The sequence below is a fragment of the Trachemys scripta genome, chromosome 17 (genome assembly GCF_013100865.1).
Source record: "Trachemys scripta elegans isolate TJP31775 chromosome 17, CAS_Tse_1.0, whole genome shotgun sequence".
Taxonomy (NCBI): Eukaryota; Metazoa; Chordata; order Testudines; family Emydidae; genus Trachemys; species Trachemys scripta.
Genome location: NC_048314.1, coordinates 13,311,730 through 13,329,409, shown reverse-complemented (window position 1 = coordinate 13,329,409; position 17,680 = coordinate 13,311,730). Strand labels below are relative to the sequence as shown.

At 44.8% G+C, this 17,680-nt stretch overlaps 3 protein-coding genes across 10 annotated transcripts in view; 2 read left to right on the top strand and 1 right to left on the bottom strand.

Annotated features, from left to right (window-relative positions):
* Window positions 1-6,761, top strand: part of DNM1 (dynamin 1) — a 130,335-nt gene extending 123,574 nt beyond the window's left edge. Inside the window, exon 22 of the mRNA XM_034751960.1 lies at window positions 6,707-6,761. Coding sequence (XP_034607851.1) covers window positions 6,707-6,746 — 40 coding nt within the window. The 3' untranslated portion in view covers window positions 6,747-6,761. The remainder of the gene's footprint in view (window positions 1-6,706) is intronic.
* Window positions 1-9,571, bottom strand: part of GOLGA2 (golgin A2) — a 24,318-nt gene extending 14,747 nt beyond the window's left edge. For 2 of the 7 annotated variants that reach the window (XM_034751942.1, XM_034751945.1), the window contains exons 1-8: window positions 9,396-9,571; window positions 8,057-8,179; window positions 7,601-7,681; window positions 3,009-3,143; window positions 2,314-2,357; window positions 2,089-2,152; window positions 1,508-1,567; window positions 989-1,069 (exon numbers count right to left, since the gene is read on the bottom strand). In XM_034751942.1, coding sequence (XP_034607833.1) covers window positions 989-1,069; window positions 1,508-1,567; window positions 2,089-2,152; window positions 2,314-2,357; window positions 3,009-3,143; window positions 7,601-7,681; window positions 8,057-8,179; window positions 9,396-9,443 — 636 coding nt within the window. In that variant the 5' untranslated portion in view covers window positions 9,444-9,571. The remainder of the gene's footprint in view (window positions 1-988; window positions 1,070-1,507; window positions 1,568-2,088; window positions 2,153-2,313; window positions 2,358-3,008; window positions 3,144-7,600; window positions 7,682-8,056; window positions 8,180-9,395) is intronic. The other 5 variants (XM_034751947.1, XM_034751948.1, XM_034751949.1 and 2 more) reach the window with 4 other exon arrangements.
* SWI5 (SWI5 homologous recombination repair protein) lies at window positions 8,742-17,680 on the top strand. 2 transcript variants are annotated; one of them, XM_034751973.1, is made up of 5 exons: window positions 8,742-8,898; window positions 13,938-13,986; window positions 15,471-15,592; window positions 16,251-16,345; window positions 16,933-17,680. In XM_034751973.1, exons 1-5 carry the CDS (start codon window positions 8,807-8,809, stop codon window positions 16,995-16,997), a joined length of 423 nt encoding a protein of 140 aa, XP_034607864.1. In that variant the 5' UTR covers window positions 8,742-8,806; the 3' UTR covers window positions 16,998-17,680. The 2 variants fall into 2 exon arrangements, with proteins under 2 accessions (XP_034607864.1, XP_034607862.1); XM_034751971.1 differs by lacking the exon at window positions 8,742-8,898 and adding an exon at window positions 13,169-13,351 and having other exon boundaries at window positions 16,933-17,640.

Sequence of the window (17,680 nt, the reverse complement as noted above, 5' to 3'; positions counted from 1 at the left end):
TACAGACATCAACTTTGGCTAAGCTGTTTATCTAATCCTACTCAAGATGCATTTTAGGAAGGTGATTGTGTGTGGAAGGATAATATATTGGAGACTTTGATCCTAACACAACCAGTGGACAAGTGCAAATCCGGGAGTACAGCATAGGCCTTGTGTAATTCCAGGCAAGAGACCACTTCATATGCCTGTGTGGATGCAGGCAAACAGCGAGAGTCGCTGGTGGGCACTGCTCTGACAGCAGCTGAAACTGCCGCCCAGCCTCAATACTACAAGAGAAAAAGGGGAAAACAATGCAGCAAATCAAAAGGGGCCGTGGGATGCACTGGGGAGAGTCCTAAACTGCAGGGAGGAAAGTAGGGGAATGAAACAAGGAGAAAAGCATTTCAAACCAAGCAAGGTTCTTTTCAGACTGAAACCAATCCTTTGCAGTTGTGTTTCTTGCTGTGTTAAAGCAACAGGCTGAAAAGCAGCAGCAACATCCATGCAGGCTATAGGACAAAGTGGTTCATTCATAGTGCCACAGATGCAGAGATGAGCAGACATCAATCCCTATGCTCACTCCTAGCCCCATTACTCCCACTCTGCAGACAAAGTTGGAACAGAAAGATCAACTACAGAAAACACAGATTTTAATGTTGCTCCCACTGAACCTGCTCCTGCTCCCACTGATTCAGTGGATGCCGATCTGTCCCAGTATTAGTTGTTTTATCATGATGCTAATCACCCATGGCAAAGTACGGTTACCTAAAACCCCATGACTATATTTCATATGCCTCAGACAAGCCAATACATTCAGGAATCATCTTTTAATTTGACTTTTTACCCTCTGAATGGGAATTTCCATAAAATCCACTTTGTTCTCCATACAATGCTGTGAGAACAGCTTCCCTTGTGGCACTGTAAAAGAACCCATAATCTCGCAGACACGCAGAGAGCATGGAGAAGCAGCAAGGACAATGTCAAACTGGTTGGCTGGATTGTTTCTTACCAATTCCTCTAGTTTTGTACTGAGCTGTTTGTTAGTTAGATTGCTGGAATCTAGGGCTACTGCCAGCTCCTGGTAACGTGTCTGATGGGCGCATGCAGACAGAAGGAGGAGAAGGAAGGGGGCAGAGGAGAAGGGGAAAAAAGGCAATAATTAGGACAGAAAATAAATCAGTATCACAATTTTGATCTAGTTTGAGTCCCCAAAAAACATTTCACTTTTAACAAGTACATGCTAGATGGCAAGATGTTGTATCCATTCCAATAAAGCCCTCACTCCCATTTAAAGACATTAACTGGGAGTAGTGGCTGCACTCAGGACGAGTCCTTAATAGCTCCAGCATCCAAAGGTGGAGCTGCCACCGATGCTTGGCTCCAAATGTTGGGCATAGCTTCGCTGTCAGGGTTATAAACCACACTGCTTTACTGAGCAGATTCAATACAACGATCACTCACGGTCCCATTGGAGGATCAGCAGTGATATTATCCAAGTGAAAGTTGGAATCAGAAACTGAGTTCTTACCTCCATCTCCTTCATATTTGTGGAAGAGACAGCACTTTCGCCATTCACATAGGATGTGGACTACAAGAAAAAGTCAGAAAGAGTAACTGAATTTAATATCCCAAGGGCACAAGCTCAATATAAAATAGGAGGGGGGTGTACAAACATACTCCCAACAGCACAATACTTATCTAGTGCCTTTCACTTTAAGTTTATCACGGCGCTATACAAAGGTAGGTACGTAATATGACCATACATACTGGTCTGGTCCCCTCTGTCCACAGCATCTACAGAACTGGTCTTAGGTGAAATATACAGACCACGTATCACAGATTTACTGCCACTGAATTGAGAGAGCATGTTTCCATGAATACATGCAGTCCTCCAATTCCCACTCTGGTTTTCTTCCCGCTGACCGAGTTTCACATTCCTAAAACAATGGTTTCTGCTTTTCAGTGTTCAAATGTCTTATTGTTTAGTGGGCTGGCTGCAAAGAACTCTGGGATTAAAGAGAATATTACTGTGCTGGCTACTTAACTCCTTCCCCTCCCCCAGCTTGAGTTTTAAAAAAAAGGAACAGGACAAACGGAATGAAATGGTACCTGTGACACCAAGCCATTGAGCTGCTCAGACAACTGGCGGAGACTCTCTGTCGATGAGAGAGACCTGAGAATGGAGAAAGACAATGCATTCCTTTAAGAGTGGGTCCATTCATGGAACTGCCCCAGGCCTGGACAGCACAGAGGGTAATTTCTACAAGCAAAGTCAACTTATTGGCCTCTTTAGGACCCTGTTACAAGCACTTTTTATTAAACAAAGACACTCACCTATTTTCATCCAAGGCATTTTTAGGATCATCGGCATCTTGTACCTGTGAGGTAAAACACAAGAATCACATGACTATACCAGAGGAAAAGAGAGAGAGAGAGACACACACACACAGACACACACGACTCAGGCACACTCAAACACACCCTAGGACTCTGATTACATAGCATTTGTCATTACCACAGTCCGTCCAAAGGGGAACTTAACACTGAAAGCACAACCCAAGTCAGGCCTACATTGTGGATAATTTTTGCTAATTTTGGGACTCCTCATGTCACAAGTTGAAAGGACTTATGTAGTATTTACCAGATGAATATTACAGTAGGTCAGTCAAAGCCTTGAACAGTTCCTCAATATCACAAACTATTTGCCTTGTTGGAAAGTTTCAATTTAATTCTTAAACATTTTGTAAAGAAAGGAAGGTTGCTCCTGTTGGAGGAGACCTTTCTTTTCCTGAGGATGGTCCCTGGGGGAGAGGAAGGGAAATAAGCAACATAGGATGGATGGGCATGTAAATCCTAAAGCTCTTTACATGGTGTGAAACTCATTTTGCTCACAGCTCGACCAAGACTGAGTGGAGAGGAGAGAATTTTACACTTGTTTGGAAAACATGTGCTAGTCAAACATTTCAGCTTAGCATAAGACAGGCATCATTAGTGCACTGGTGGTATTCAGGATGCAAATGCTCACAAACCTGTGACAGCGGTATGCTACCAGGACCAGGCATAACAGAGCCACAGGTAGGTAGACTGTTGCTGTTAGATAACACGGGGACATCAGCAGCAAGCTGTTCAGCATTATGAGCGGCAACATCACTGTCAAAGTATGCCTGTCACAAAATATAGCACAAGGATTACAATCTACATGCAGGAGGAAGGGACACACAAACATGTGAATACAATACCCATGTGATCTCCATGCACAAAACATGCCAAGTGAACACTGTGGTCAACTACAGACGTGTTTTGGCAAAAAAATGTGTTCTCCCCAGAGCAAACCAGGTCAATCCATCAACCTGTTTTTCTTCACTGAATAATAAACACTGTCACCTATTGTCCCAGTCTCCAGCTTGGATGTGGGGACCTTATCCAGAATTAGTGTCTGGCAATCCAGCTCATTTCTTTAATAAGGGGCAATCATTTTGCCAGACTGTAAACCTGCATGTGGAAATGTCAGAGCTGCTATGTTTACTGCAAGGGAACTATAGCAGATTGAACAATGGCAATGCCAGATCTATTGTCTCTGCTTTGCAAAGCACCAATTCAGACTGTCTCTGGAGAGAACACTGGTCAATGAGTACAAATGGAGATGGAACAGCATGGGTTAGTGACCACTCAAGAACTGGGTTAGTTTGACTCAAGTGTTACTCCCCCACATCCTTTCCTGAAATTTGTGGAATGCTATCAACTGAAGAGTTTGACACTAAGGGTATAGCGACACTACAAGGTGACTATAATGGCACAGCTGCAGCTATGCTGCCGTAGCACACCAGTGTAGACACTTACTACAGTGACAGAAGCGGGTTTTCCATTGCTATAGTAAATCCACCCACTCAAGAGGCAGTAGCTAGGTTGATGGAAGAAAGTGTCCATTGACTTAGTGGTGTCTACACCAGGGCTTAGGTCAGCTTAACTACATCTCTGAGGGGTTAGAATTTTTCACACCGCTGAGCAATGCGGTTAGGTTGATCTAAGTTTTAGGTGTAGACCAGGCCTAAGACAGAGTGCATTATAAATCAAACCCTGGTGTAAGCAAATGCAACTCCTGTGGGAATCCAGAGAAGTGACACCTTCATATGCTAGAGCGGAGTTTGCTTTAAGTGGGGAAGAGGGTCAAGAAATGCATCTTTTTATCTCTGTACAGAAATAAGTTTGGTATTTGTGGGAGAAGCATAATCTAACACCAATTACCCCTACTAAACCACAGAGCAACTGAAGAATCCCTCATATATCTATCTTCAACCCTGCAGAACAAGTAGTCCTGGAGAGCCACAAAGTCTCAGTGCAACGTTCCGGCATTCTGTTGCAATGTGTGTCATTACATTGCCAAACTGCAATCAATCATCATGTACAGAGGCTACAAAGCAAATGTCAGTCCAACGTCAAGACAAGCCTCACAAGCGTTCTGGGGCTCTTTGCAACTCCATTGGATAGTTTCCTCTCTTATTCCAGCACCTCCTTCCTGACTGCTCAGACAGAAGATGAAACATTTCTCTCTCCTCTTCCCCCTTCATGACTGCTTGGAGGTGCAGAGAGGGATTTTGCTGCCTCCTGTTTCCTCCTTGATCAGAACTTCTCCCAAATACTACAAACACCAAGGTATAGGACATGGACTTGATGACACTAACAAGATCACTGAGCTAGATGGATGGGGAAAGCCAATGCCAATTTTTTAAAGTCTTTTTAGCAGGACTGATTCATGCTGTCGAAGTCCAATATACTTAATATTCCTAACAACACTTAACGTATCCCTCCCAGCTCCCCAGTGCTTCCAATCTCAGGTTATTTTGCCCTGATATTGGTTTAGGAAATGACCAACACAGACTACAAAGTGGACAGAAGGAATCCCTTTCCACCCCAATGCAGTATTTGATTTTCATTGTAGTTTTTCGTTTTTTCAGGGTAGGACCTTGTCTTTTTACATATCTAGGGCACCATGCTCAAAGATGTAATCCATATAAGGTAACAGGAATAGTGACAAAAGTCATTCTCAGAAAAGGAGCTTTGAGAAGAAAGCAGCATAAAGAGCTAATTTGCTGAGGGGCATGTTAAAAATACCAACATGCTCATTCAAAAAACTAAACTTGTGAAATTCTAATAACTCTCAGTAAAAAGCTAGTAACTCCACCCAGCCTCATACACACTAGGATCCATTTGCTTTTTCTCCAGGGCTCCTGTTCTGTCAGCTTCTCTCCCTGCCACACAACCAGAAAGCTACAGTGGGTGGGGTGGGAGGGATTTGCCTGGCTGTGTTCAGACACCAATGACAGCATTAGCTCAGCTGCCAGCATTCAGCTTTTCTGCCTATTAGCATCAAGTGAGTGTTCAGAGCAGCATTTTCCTGACTCAGGAGTTCTCTCAGCAAGACAACTGGGAACAGAAATTCTCTCTTTCATTAGAGGCTACAGTTAAAGGCTAATTTTCAAGTTGCTCTTGAAGACCCTGGGCATAACAATCCACAGCCTCCAAGCTGAAAATCTAAATAGCTATGCAGACCAAAACATCTCTCTCCATGCAAAGGAAGGTAAGAGAAGCACTCAGGATATCAAGACAAATGAAAGAAAAAACAAGGAGTCCTTGTGGCATCTTAGAGACTAACAAATTTATTTGGGCCTTTTCCCTCTGTTGATATTCACCCCTTCTTTGTCAACTGTTGGGAATGGGCCACATCCACCCTAACTGAACTGGCCTCATTAGCACTGGCCCCCCACTAGATAAGGCAACTCCCATCTTTTCATGTGCTGTATATTTATACCTGCTTAATGTATTTTCCACTCCATGCATCTGATGAAGTGGGTTATAGCCCATGAAAGCTTATGCCCAAATAAATTTATTAGTCTCTAAGGTGCCACAAGGACTCCTCATTGTTTTTGTTGATACAGACTAACATGGCTACCCCTCTGAAACCTGTCACAAATGAAAGAGTAACTTCTCTGCTTTCACAACAGCACTAAAAGCCCAAGCATAGGTCTGGCCTTCATTTGAAGACAGAACACCATCAATGTAACAGACAACTAGTTGCTTTCTCGGATATGCACACCTATTAACCTTAACTTAAATTATACCCATGTTTAGTACATGGAAAATAGACCCCATACAAAAGGAAAACTCCAATCATAGTGTGCACAATCTGATGCTATCATGGCACATCCAATCCCACAGAGATGGACCTTGCTTAAATTTTCCTGTCATTCTCATACTTTCCCATAAACATACAAACAACAGAGGTACAAGAGCTTTCTATGTACATTGTATATCTTTGAGGTCAGTTGCTTCATTATCATGCACAGAAAACTAGTGAAAAACTTATTTCATCTATCACAGCATGCAGCTTTTATTGCACAGAAGCCATTTTAAGTCCCCCAGTAATTAACATGACTAATTCTATGGCTGGAACAAAAAACAAAAAACAAACAAACAAGATACACCTATCATAATGGTTAATTTGGTGAGAAACTGAATTCAAAAGTTAGAGTGGAGCCCTTTGCAGACACAATGGCATAAAGTTAAAAGGCAAATGAGGTTCTATGTTGAGTTTTATTACAACTTTAACTGAAATTAAATGGAATTTTTGGTAATAAAATACACTGAAAATGAAAGACTGTTATAAGTTTGTTCTTGTACACCTGTCTCTTATTGCAAGTTGAAATCTTCCTTTTCCCTTCATTTTCAGGAGCAGAGGGAATACAAAGACGCTACAGCAGGGGTCGTAAATTATTTTTTGTCAACGTCCAAATTTCTTGCTAAAGGTATAGTCAAGGTCCAGACTCCAGAGAAACATTTTTCACACCACAAGAATAATGATAAGTAGTAGTAAATAAAAAGATTTTGCAGTCCCTTCAAAAGTGCCGGACAGCCCATTGTCCGCCTATTGACTTCCCCTGTGCTACAGCATGTAAACACTTGATATAAAATATGTCTGACTTCCTTGCCTAGATATATTTAAAGCCATGTTACTTGCCAGACTACATCACATGTGCAAGTTTCATCACCTGTCACAAAATGAGTTGGTTGGAATAACTACACAGCTTACTCAGGGCAACTGGTGGATTAAAGATAAGCAAGAACATGCCCTTCAGAGATGTGGTACTTATAAATAAAACAATGACATGCAAACAAGAAGATTATGGGCTAAGAAACTAACAAACCCAGCTTGTATTCCAGTTTAAACAATGGTTTTATGCCCCCATGCTATATCTCCCTGGAAACACACTGAATGGGAAAAGGAACGGTAGGGTGTCTCTACAGCCAGTCTATTGCACACAACCTCACCCAAGATTCCTGACATAATCCCAAAGCAGCTGATCTTGCAGTCTTATCATAAGGGAAAGTCCTTGGCATGTCTCACTTCCCATTTTAAATATGACACAAATCCAAGGGAAACATAATAGAACAAAAAAGCACATTAAAAATAGCTCAATGTTAACGATAACAGCAACAAAACTCAAGCAACTGACAACAAATATGTCAGAATGAGGTTCCATCAAAAATCAAAGCCAGTTTAAATAGACTGAAGCATGCAGTATGGACAGAAAGCTAGTCAGGTGGATTCTGAACACTGCCTCACCTTCCTCTTGTCCAATGAGGGTATGGCTACCCCATTGGATCGATTAAGGTCTGACACCAGCACCTTCAGAATGTTCTGAATCTAAAGGAGGTGAAAGAAAAGGGGAAAGAGAAATGGCTCAGAAAAGGACAGAGTGAGAATACTGATCAAAGGATTGCTGTAGCCAAAGAAATCATGTTAACTATCTCTTTACCAAAAACAAGTCTCAAAACATCAACACTGGCCATTTCCAGTATATGCTCATAGGGCCGCATATTGCTACACCATATTACCTGACCCCATCATGCAACATTCGGTAATTTTAGCTACTTTCTGTTCTGGTACTATCAGTATACGAAATGTACCCTCTCCTTCACATACAACACTGTCAAAATTCTTCTTCAGATGGAGCAAAACTGGTTGGCAGCCAGGAAAAGGTGGCAGTTAATTTGGAATAAGAAAGAACAAGCTACTAACGTTCTCCGGAGACTTTCTGTCATCATTTGTTGGAGTCTCAGGTCTACTTCCATCTTTACTTTTTCGTTTCTTCTTGGCCGCTGCTGTTGCTCCAGGGCTGTTCTTCTGCTGATATTCCTTCAGCTGAGAAAAAGGAGCAAGAATCTGAAGTCCTAACAGACAGATGCTTCTCACTGTGACAGTGATAAGTTATGTTTGCACTTACTGCATCAATAGAAGAGAACAAACCAACGATGAACTCGGGCCATATTATATCTTAACAAGCCCTCTTGTGTCTGTGTTTCTGAACATACACTGCTACCCCGATATAACACGAATTTGGATATAACGCGGCACAGCAGTGCTGGGGGGGGTGGGGAAGGGGGGGGGCTGCACACGCCGGCGGATCAAAGCAAGTTTGATATAATGCGGTTTCACCTATAACGTGGTAAGATTTTTTGACTCCTGAGGACAGCATTATATCGAGGTAGAGGTGTATGCTCTAAAACCAGATTCGCCCTACAGGGCTTACAGTGAAGATTCACTGCTATTAGAAGAAAACCTCTGAAATTTTATGCACACATGAGGCTCTTAAACAACCTCACCCAAGATTCCTGACATAATCCCAAAGCAGCTGATCTTGCAGTCTTATCATAAGGGAAAGTCCTTGGCACTTCTCACTTCACATTTTAAATATGGCCCCAAAGCATCTATAGCAATCACTGAATCCTCTGGAGGGGTCAGCTCCCCACTGCTCTGGGCAGGCTGCGAATGAAGGGTCTGGGGGAACAATCCCCATGGCCAAGATCACACCAGGTCCCATCCTTCTCACACCATCACAGAAACCAACTCTCTACAGGCAGGTTAGTCTGGCCCACCCACCTACAGACTTGGGAGCACCTGGAAACTCCAAACGCTGCTGCAGCGACTCTGCCCGGGGGCACGGGCTGGGAGCTCGCGCTGGCTCACCTGCACGGGGAGGGGGGGACACAGACCTGGGCTGTCCCTATAGGGCGGGGAATGTAGCTCCCTTACAAAGCTAAAGGGGGGCCGCCGTCGCCTCCTCCGGGGAGCCCTGGGGGCCCCCTCCCGTACAGGCCTCTGGGTCCTCGCTTCCCTACGGCAGCGGCGGGGGAACGCGAGGAGGATCCCGACGGGGCTGGGGCCTGCTGTCCCTTACAGGCCTCGGGGGCCGGCAGCGGCTAGGCCTCTCCCCCGACCGAGCGGGGGGCGCAGGGTCGCTGGGGGCGGGGGAGACCGGGCCTCTCCCCCCGGCCGGCGGGGGACGGGATCTGGGCCGCCTTCCCCACTCGGCCCCGGGTTCAGGGAAGGCCCCGGCCCGGCTCCCCGGGCTCGTTACCTTCTTCTTAGCCGCGGCCAGTTTGATCTGCCTGCTGCCGTCCGCCATGTCCGAGCCGGGCCACGTCAGCCCGGCGGGGCTGGGGGGAGACTCCGCCCGCCCGGCCCCACACTCGGCGGAGGGGAGGAGAAAGAGGGAGAGGGAGGCTGCGCCCTGCTGCGCGTGCCCCGGTAGGGCGGGCGCGCTCCCAGCGGCGCGGCCCACGGCGGGCGCGTGCTCCCGCCTCCGAGCACTGTGAGGCGAGGAGGCGCGCTCCCGCCTCGGCCTTCCAGCCAGGAGCTGCCCCGCCCCTGCCTCGGCCTCCCCCCAGTGTTTCCTCCGACCTAGACCCCCCCCCCGTCTACACTGCCTCAGCATCCTCTCCAGTACCTGCCCCACCACCTCTCCAGCATTGAGACAGCTCCCCTTCCTCTCCCATGGGTGCTGTCCCCTGCCCTAGCACCCAGCCTCCCCACACACACTCCTGCTCCACCACTATCCCCTCACTGCCCCTCCAGCATTGCTACATCCCCCTTCCCTGGTGCTTCCCCCGCACCTCGCTATCCCCCCATGATGCTATCCTGCACCACTGGCACCCACCCTCACCCCCATGTCACTCCTATTATTCCCTCCGGAATTGCCAGCATGGTCGCTGATATGCACGTGTGACTGGAGCTTTGGGGCCCGTGTGGGCCGAAGGGCAGGGGTTTCTTCTCACACGTTCCCAGTGTGGTCTCTCAGCCTTAACTCCTGCTAACTAGTTTTCTGGGATTACAAATGGGCGAGAAGATGGTGGTGCGTTATCTCCTCCATGCACAGACTGCTCTCCAGATACCAGCCACCCACTCTTTCCTTGAACCTTTGATTAGAAATCTAGCCAAGCATCCCAGGCTGCTTTCGGTAAGCCCCCAAGATTTCATTTTTTTCTCTTCAGGACCTCGTTTACACTAGAGAAGTTTGCAGTGGTTATCGCTGGTCCCTCTAGAAAGCCCCGTAAAACATCTCGCTCAACACATAAATGCATTCCCAAAGGGGTGCAGGCGATCATGCCACTGTGTGGCTTAAATTTGCATCCAGCAGAGCTCATTACTGTGTCAATTGGCACTGTGTTAATAATGCCAGTATGGGCAGAGACTGCTAGTGTAATATACAAACGGTGCAAATATCCTCCCAGCACTATTCTGCAGTACTCTCGTGTTTATCCAGTCCTATCAAATCTGTCTAGGTTTTAATACTGTGCTCATCACTCTCCTACCTCTGGAGCTCATGACACATGAAGGGTGTTGCTTTTTTCTGGTCCTCAACATGAAATTAAAATTCATGCACCAGCCCACTTTGGCTCATTTTCTTTAAAGGGAGCATATGGCAGCATTTGGTACACTGAGTCAGACCATTGAGTCTAGTATATTGCCTCCAATGTTTGCCTATAGCTGATACAGGATATGAACACAACCACCATATACTCAATGGAGCTGTTCAGATAGGGGCGATATAGACAGAAATCTCTTTCTACCCTGCATGCCTTCTTTCCCAAAAGAGGAAATACAAAGAGTCTTTTTACCTTACTCTCGGCATGCTTCATTAAGCCTCCCATAGGGACACGTGACTGTAAAGCACCAGTAAGGAGAGGAATGTAGGTGAAACAGCTGACCAGTTGGATGTGGTTCAGGTTTTCAAGTGCTGTGAAGTGTGACCCATTTTTAACTCAAGAAGTGGTGCTGTTATTTTTGCAGGTGTTGCCTTTTCTTCTAAGTCAGTTCTGAACCAAGTCAGGCATGGTGCGTGTGGTGTAGGACAGGGGTTCTCAATCTTTTTCTTTCTGAGGCCCTCCCACAACAGGCTATAAAAACTCCATGGCCCACCTGGGCCACAATAACTGGTTTTCTGCATGTAAAAGCCAGGGCTGGTATTAGGGGGTAGCAAGCAAGGCAATTGCCTGGGGCCCCCATGCAGCTACATTGCTCAGGCTTCGGCTTCAGCCCCATGCAGTGGGATTTCAGCTTTCCACCCTGGGCCCCAGCGAATCTAATGCTGGCCCTGCTTGGTGGACCCCCTGAAACCTGCTCACGGCCCCTTAGGTGGCCCCAGACCCCTGGCTGAGAACTGCTGGTGTAGGAAGTGGTAATGATCGCATTCTTTTTCCTCTGAGCCAGTACTGAGACAGTTCTGCAAAAGACTTAAGGGATGTTGTGCTTAAAGAGATGCTGTCTTTTGGCTTAAATTTAAAATCGAGGTTCTGGCTACTTGTGAACTTTAGAACTCCTATGGCACTTTTTGTAAGAGTTGGGGTGTTAACATAGGTGTCCAGGCCATATTCTTATAATTATTTGGTTAATTCTCATTATATTCTTCCCCCACCTAAAACTCCACCTGCCATTTTAAATGGAAAAATATATTCTTTGTATTCTTAACTGTTGGGGAGTGTTGTTATGTGCTATTAAACAGCTGTTGCATTTCACCCCATAAATGGCTGCATTTCAGTGGCGGGTAAAATGTTCAGTGTGTGTAGTTCATATATCAATTATTTGTAAAGTACTTTGATATCCTTCTGGAAAAGTCATTATATAGGAATATATTGTTAAAATGAGTTATTAGAAAATTAATTTTCTCAAGAACTCAGACACTGAGGAGATTTTCTAAGCCTTGAGAAAATTAATCATGGAATAGGAATGACAGCACAGATGGATTTCTAGATTTTTTTTTCCAAATTAGTTGAGAAACCTGGCAAATGGTGCATTGGCCTCTATTTATCCTGTTTCACTTGTGTGTTGGGAAGACTGATTAGTTTGTTTATAAAGCATTTTGAAGAAGGTGGTGAGTGCTACGTAAGTGTTAAGTATTAGTAACATAAAATATTCAAAGACCCTAAGAGCAAGGATAAAAGCTTGACACAAAGGCTTCAAGTGTTGTGAAAAATGCTTGATAAACACGCAGCTGTACTACGACCATGTGATTCCCCATTGTCTATTTTCATGGCTATGCCAGCACTATCAACACAAAAAGGAAGACAGCAATTTAATGGACGCTGACAGTGTTTACTCCTTATGGATCATATTTGGAGGATTAATGGAAATTGTTGCGGCCGGGCTCTCTCTCCCAGTAGTAAGTCAAAGGATGAAGAAGTGCTCTCTAAATGTACTGTGAAGTGAGCAGTGTGTACTGAGCGCTATAACAAGTCCCTCCTACATAACCTTGAGTATATTCTTCCTCATGTTTAGACTTCAAAAGTGATTTGTAATAGCAGCAGGTAGGATTCTGAGTGTTGTAGCAGATTGTTCTTGAACGTTGCACTGTTGAAACCTTAACTCTTCTTCTTTATATTGTGTGCCACTGACCACAATTTCTGCACTTAACAAATAATAAACAATTATTACTCAAGTTGCTACAGTCACATAATTAACGTTAGGTCTAAGAAACTAAGGCTCAGTCAGGGAAAGTGACTTGTCCAAGGTCATAGAGCAAGTTAGTGATAGAGCTGGGAATAGAACCCACCTTCCCCATCCCCACTAATCCCAGTCTTCAGCTCTAACAACTATTTAACAAGCAAATACAATCAAAGATAAAAAAGAATAAATGAAGTTGTGGTGCAGTGACAAATTTTTCACAAATAATAGAAGAAAATATTTGGATAGCCTGTCTTCAAGGGCCGGGCTAAGGCCTTCAGAAACTACAAATCCCAGCATGCAATGTAGTGTTTAAACCTCCCTAGACTACAAATCCCAGCAGATAGAGCACTTGTGAAGTCCTCAGAGACTACAAATCCCAACATGCAGTGTGGGAGGGAAGGAAACTCCCTGCATTGAGACTACAATTCCCAGCATGCAAAGTGGCAACGAGGCCTATGTTGATTCCAGGCTCTCTGGCCCGCAGGCAGCGCTGGATAACCACGAGCAGGGACCCCCACTCTGCGGGGAGTGGGAGCAGAGCCCAGGGCTCCGAGGGAGGAGCGGGCCGTCACCTAGGCCTTTCCTGAGGAGGTAGGAGCAAGTTCAATATAACTCCCTAGGCCTGTCTTCAAGGGATGTATCCCCCTTCTTAGCTCTTAGGGTGCTGTTCTTCAGGTGGCATGGGACCCTCCCTTCCACCAGCTCTTAAGGGTCTGTGACTTCCCTCCTGACCATCTCGTATGGAGCCCTTTACAGGGATGGGACTTTCCTTTTCCAGCCCCTGAAGGTGCTCTCACCAGCCTGCAGAGCGAGGGGAGCTACACTTTCCCCAGCCATCTGGGGTTGAGCGCTTCCTGTCCTGAAATGCAGCTGCCAAGGATCCTTAGAGGGATGACATGCTACTCTCCTAGTTTCCTAAGGGACTTTGTGTGACTGACTTTCTTAAGTCTCAGGGAGCCTCTTGATGAGGATGGGATGCCCCCAATCGCCAAGCCCCGGGCACATCACAGCTTGAAGACATCCGAGATATTGGATCTTCGCTGCTACCCTGCTGTGGATATTCTGGTGTTGCCACTCCTCCTCCCCACTGAAAGGTGCATGCAGGCTAGGGCTGTCTCATCCTGTCAGGCTATGCTCGTGCCTTTTAAAATGGTAATTTCTTTTTGTCTTAATCCAGGACACCAACTGGAATCCTGAGAAATTGCAATGCAGGTTTCAAATCTCCAGTAAGTGTCTCCATACATCTCTCCTCCCCCTTTGGGAAGAGAATGGTTTTACCTCCAAAGTCAGTGCTGCCCTAGACTACAGCAAGGGGATATTGTGGATTGCTACCCTTCTTATCCATGGCAATGACGCAGTTGGGTGCCCTTGCCTGCTCTTTCGCTGTCTCGCTCTTCTAGAGAATAACAGCAGCTAAGGCAGTTGGTTACATGGATCAGCTTTCTTTCATGCTAGATACCATGATGATGAACAGAGTAGAATTTAGATGTTCTGCCAATTAATGTGTAGATACAGGGCAGTGATATCCTTAGTCTTCAATGCTTCTATCCCTCCAGGTACACAGAGAGAAACTAAACTTCACATCATTTGTTACTGCCGTATGACTTCAGTGTGAGTGTCACTCTGTCATGTTCAGCCATCAGTACTGAAGTTGTGTATTCACAGAGCAGGCACAGCAAAGGTAGCAGCAGAACAAGATCCCTGCTAACGATTATGTTTAGGGGCATGTCTATACTGTAGAGCATTGGATCTCAGCTGGGGGTACGTGTACCCCTGGGGGTACTCAGAGGTCTTCCAGGAGGTACATCATCTCATCTCACTATTGGCCTAGTTTTACAACAGGCTACATAAAAAGCACTAGCAAAGTCAGTACAAACTTAAAATGTCATACAGACAAAATGAGAAAGTAAGCAGTTTTTCAGTAATAGTGTATTGGGACACTTTTTTGTATTTTTTGTCGGATTTTGTAAGCAAGTAGTTTTTAAGTGAGGTGAAACTTGGGGATACGCAAGATAAATCTGACTCCTGAAATGTTAAGAACCACTGACGTAGAGCATACCCCTATCCAGGCTCCCATGCTTGCGAACCTGTGCATACCAGGTCCACCTGCAAGTATCCAGGCTGCAGAGCTGCACCTGACCCACACCCATGTAGCCAAGTCCTCATTGGCACTGCAGCATCACATTTAGTGCTAGGATTTCTGGAGATGTATCCCAGAGTAAATGGGTTCACATCTAGCCTGGAGAGATGGCTTCAAGTGATGAGGATAGCTTAGTCTTCGTGGCTTATTTAATCTTTTTCTTTTGGCTGAAACAGCAGTTGATCCTGATATTTTTGGTGGTTCAGCAATAGATATTTTCCCTGGGGAAAAATATGGTTAGTTACCTTAGTGCTCTGACATATACATACACTTCTGGGGCTAGATACTGGCTTCCTGAGAGTTTATTTTTAAAAGCTTTACAGCGTAAAATACATCTTCTGCTTTGAAGAACTCACAAACTACATGGACTGATTGGCATTAAATAGCATGATGTTAGTTTACTCACTTGGATTTTCACTGTGAAGTCTCATTTTCCCTTTTCACCTAAGTGATACTTCAGGAATAAACTAACAAATACTTACTATCTCTTCTGATCTGTTCCCTCTGGGGCAGTGGCATCACACACAGTGCTGAGTTAGTGGGATGTTAAAAGCACTCTCTGCTCTACAGATCCAGTCTCCAAGGTCCTGTCAATCAGATGGAGTCAATAAGGAAGCCCTACAGCGTGAAGTTGAAGAACTGAAACAAGAGGATCTTGCTCTGGATCAGGAAATTACACAGTTGTTGGCTGAGTATGTCCTTGGATAGCTTGATGTTCAGCATGAGTCTTGGGGTTTTTTTTGTTTGTTTTTTAAAACGAAACAAACCCCAAGTATCAGAGTTGGAAACTGCCACCTCCTGTTGGTGGTGTTGATATTGCACTATGACCAAAATCTGCTTAGCTACCAGGAATAGTGTTAATTTCAGCATTGTTTGAATTACAGGGCACTTCAGCTACAAAACTGAACCAAGTACCTTGTCTCTTTGTTTTTTGCAAAGCAAGGCTGGATTTAATCAGTACTTGGATTTAAGGAAAACCTGGAGGTTGCAGGGAGTAGTAATTGTGATTCAGTAGGCGGTGCTGTTCTGCATTGTGGTGCTGCTAAAGGGCACAAGATTACTTCTTCTTGTTAATACCTAACTCTGAGAACTACTTTTAGCTTTATTTTGTTGTGGGGAGAAGGATTGATCTGGAACACCCCTCGGAATGGAGACTGTGCTCCCCCATTCATCCTTCCTGCCGATGTTTTTTAAAGACTGAGCTCTTACCTTCAGAGTCTTGTTGGCAAGTTGTGTGGTTTTGGCAGGTTCTGCTATCTCTCACAAGTATCTTGTCTCTGCTAAACAAATGTGGTAAAGTAGCAGTACTTTCTCTGTGTCATTGTGGCCTTTCTGGGTTTGCTGTTACAGAGGTTACAGCCTGGAGGAACTGGAGAAACACATCTCTTTGCTCCATGAGTACAATGATATTAAAGACACTGGACAGATGCTGCTGGGCAAGCTGGGTAAGAAAGGCCGGGCTAACATGCAACTTTTCTCAGTAAATGTTTCCATGTGTTTCATTACAGAAGCGGGAAAGCTACGGTCCTAGGGCTTATTTTAATAATTCTTCAGTTGTAGGATTCTGTAGTTAAAATCCCATATTCAAGCACAGATACCTCTGTCATGAGCCCATTGGGATTTTCTCAACAGCATGGCAGAACCACAGAGGGCTATTCGGTGTCTCTTCCTGATCCTCTGAATGGGATGTGAAATTGTCACTTGATGACTGCTAGTGTTTTTCTGTGGATTATCAAAGATGAGCCGCCTGTAATTGATAGATAATCCTGAGAGCGTTATGTATTCTGCACTGCACAAGACTTAGAAAAAAATCCTGCAGTTAGGAGTGGAGTGGGGAGGGTGTATAAGGTAAGAGACATTTGGACTCATGCTTTAGCTAATGGAAAGCTTTAGGACAACTAGGCTTGGGGAGAGTCAAGTCTTTTCTACTGCCTAAACTCAAGTCGTAGAAACCATGCAGCTAGACAAAACTCTTGCTCACTAATCTGCTTCTCTATCTGTAATGGAAGCTGTGGTATTGATTCCTTTCTAGCAACGATTAGAGGGGTCACCACAAAGGAGCTGTACCCCAAATTTGATCTGGAACTTACTGACTAGCATTGAAACTGAAGACTACAATCTCCTGCAGAGATCACCATTACTGGGGTACTGCGTGTTGATACCGTACACCTTGAGAACTCAGAAGGACAGTAAAGATGCAGAGACTTTCAAGGAAGTGTTACTTGCCCGCTTCATTTCAAAGACTAACTTCTAGAATGGAAAAGCTATTGAATCCATCCCATGTTCCCGGTTTCAGGAAAAGTGGCATTTTGCTCTTTGGCAATGAGAGGAGTTTCAGTTGAAGTGTTAGGCTCCTCTTACTGTTCATTATTTAAAAAAAAAAAAAAAGGTTATAATTCAGAATTAATAGTTAACCCCTTCACTGTTGCACATGTGATTGGGTTCTTTGACATGATGGTCTATGGGCTTCTTTAAGGAAGTCGTACATGGGGAAGCAATTGTTAGGTATCAGTAAATGGATGGAGGAAGCAGCAATGGAGAGAGAATATGCAGAGCTGTGTTGTTTGTTTGTTAAAAACCTCAGAAGTGGGAAAGGAAATCAGCTAAGAGCAAGGTGTTTATATGCCTCGTGCTGAAAAAGCTGTAGGTGCTCAATATGTTAGGGCCCCACTGAATTGAGTTCTGGAAGCTGGTTGTTGCATATGTATAATAGTAAATAAATGGAAAAGCATTAACTTGTGCTGCTGAATTGTCCAGTCTGAGTAAATGATTAACTCTTA

Bases quoted from the DNA above. Each gene is read 5' to 3' on its own strand.
- SWI5 (XM_034751971.1), top strand. From the start codon at position 13,194: ATGCAAAGTGGCAACGAGGCCTATGTTGATTCCAGGCTCTCTGGCCCG. The intron at 13,352-13,937 runs GTAGGAGCAAGT...GTCTTAATCCAG, and splicing joins CCTAGGCCTTTCCTGAGGAG to GACACCAACTGGAATCCTGA. The intron at 15,593-16,250 runs GTATGTCCTTGG...TTGCTGTTACAG, and splicing joins ATTACACAGTTGTTGGCTGA to AGGTTACAGCCTGGAGGAAC.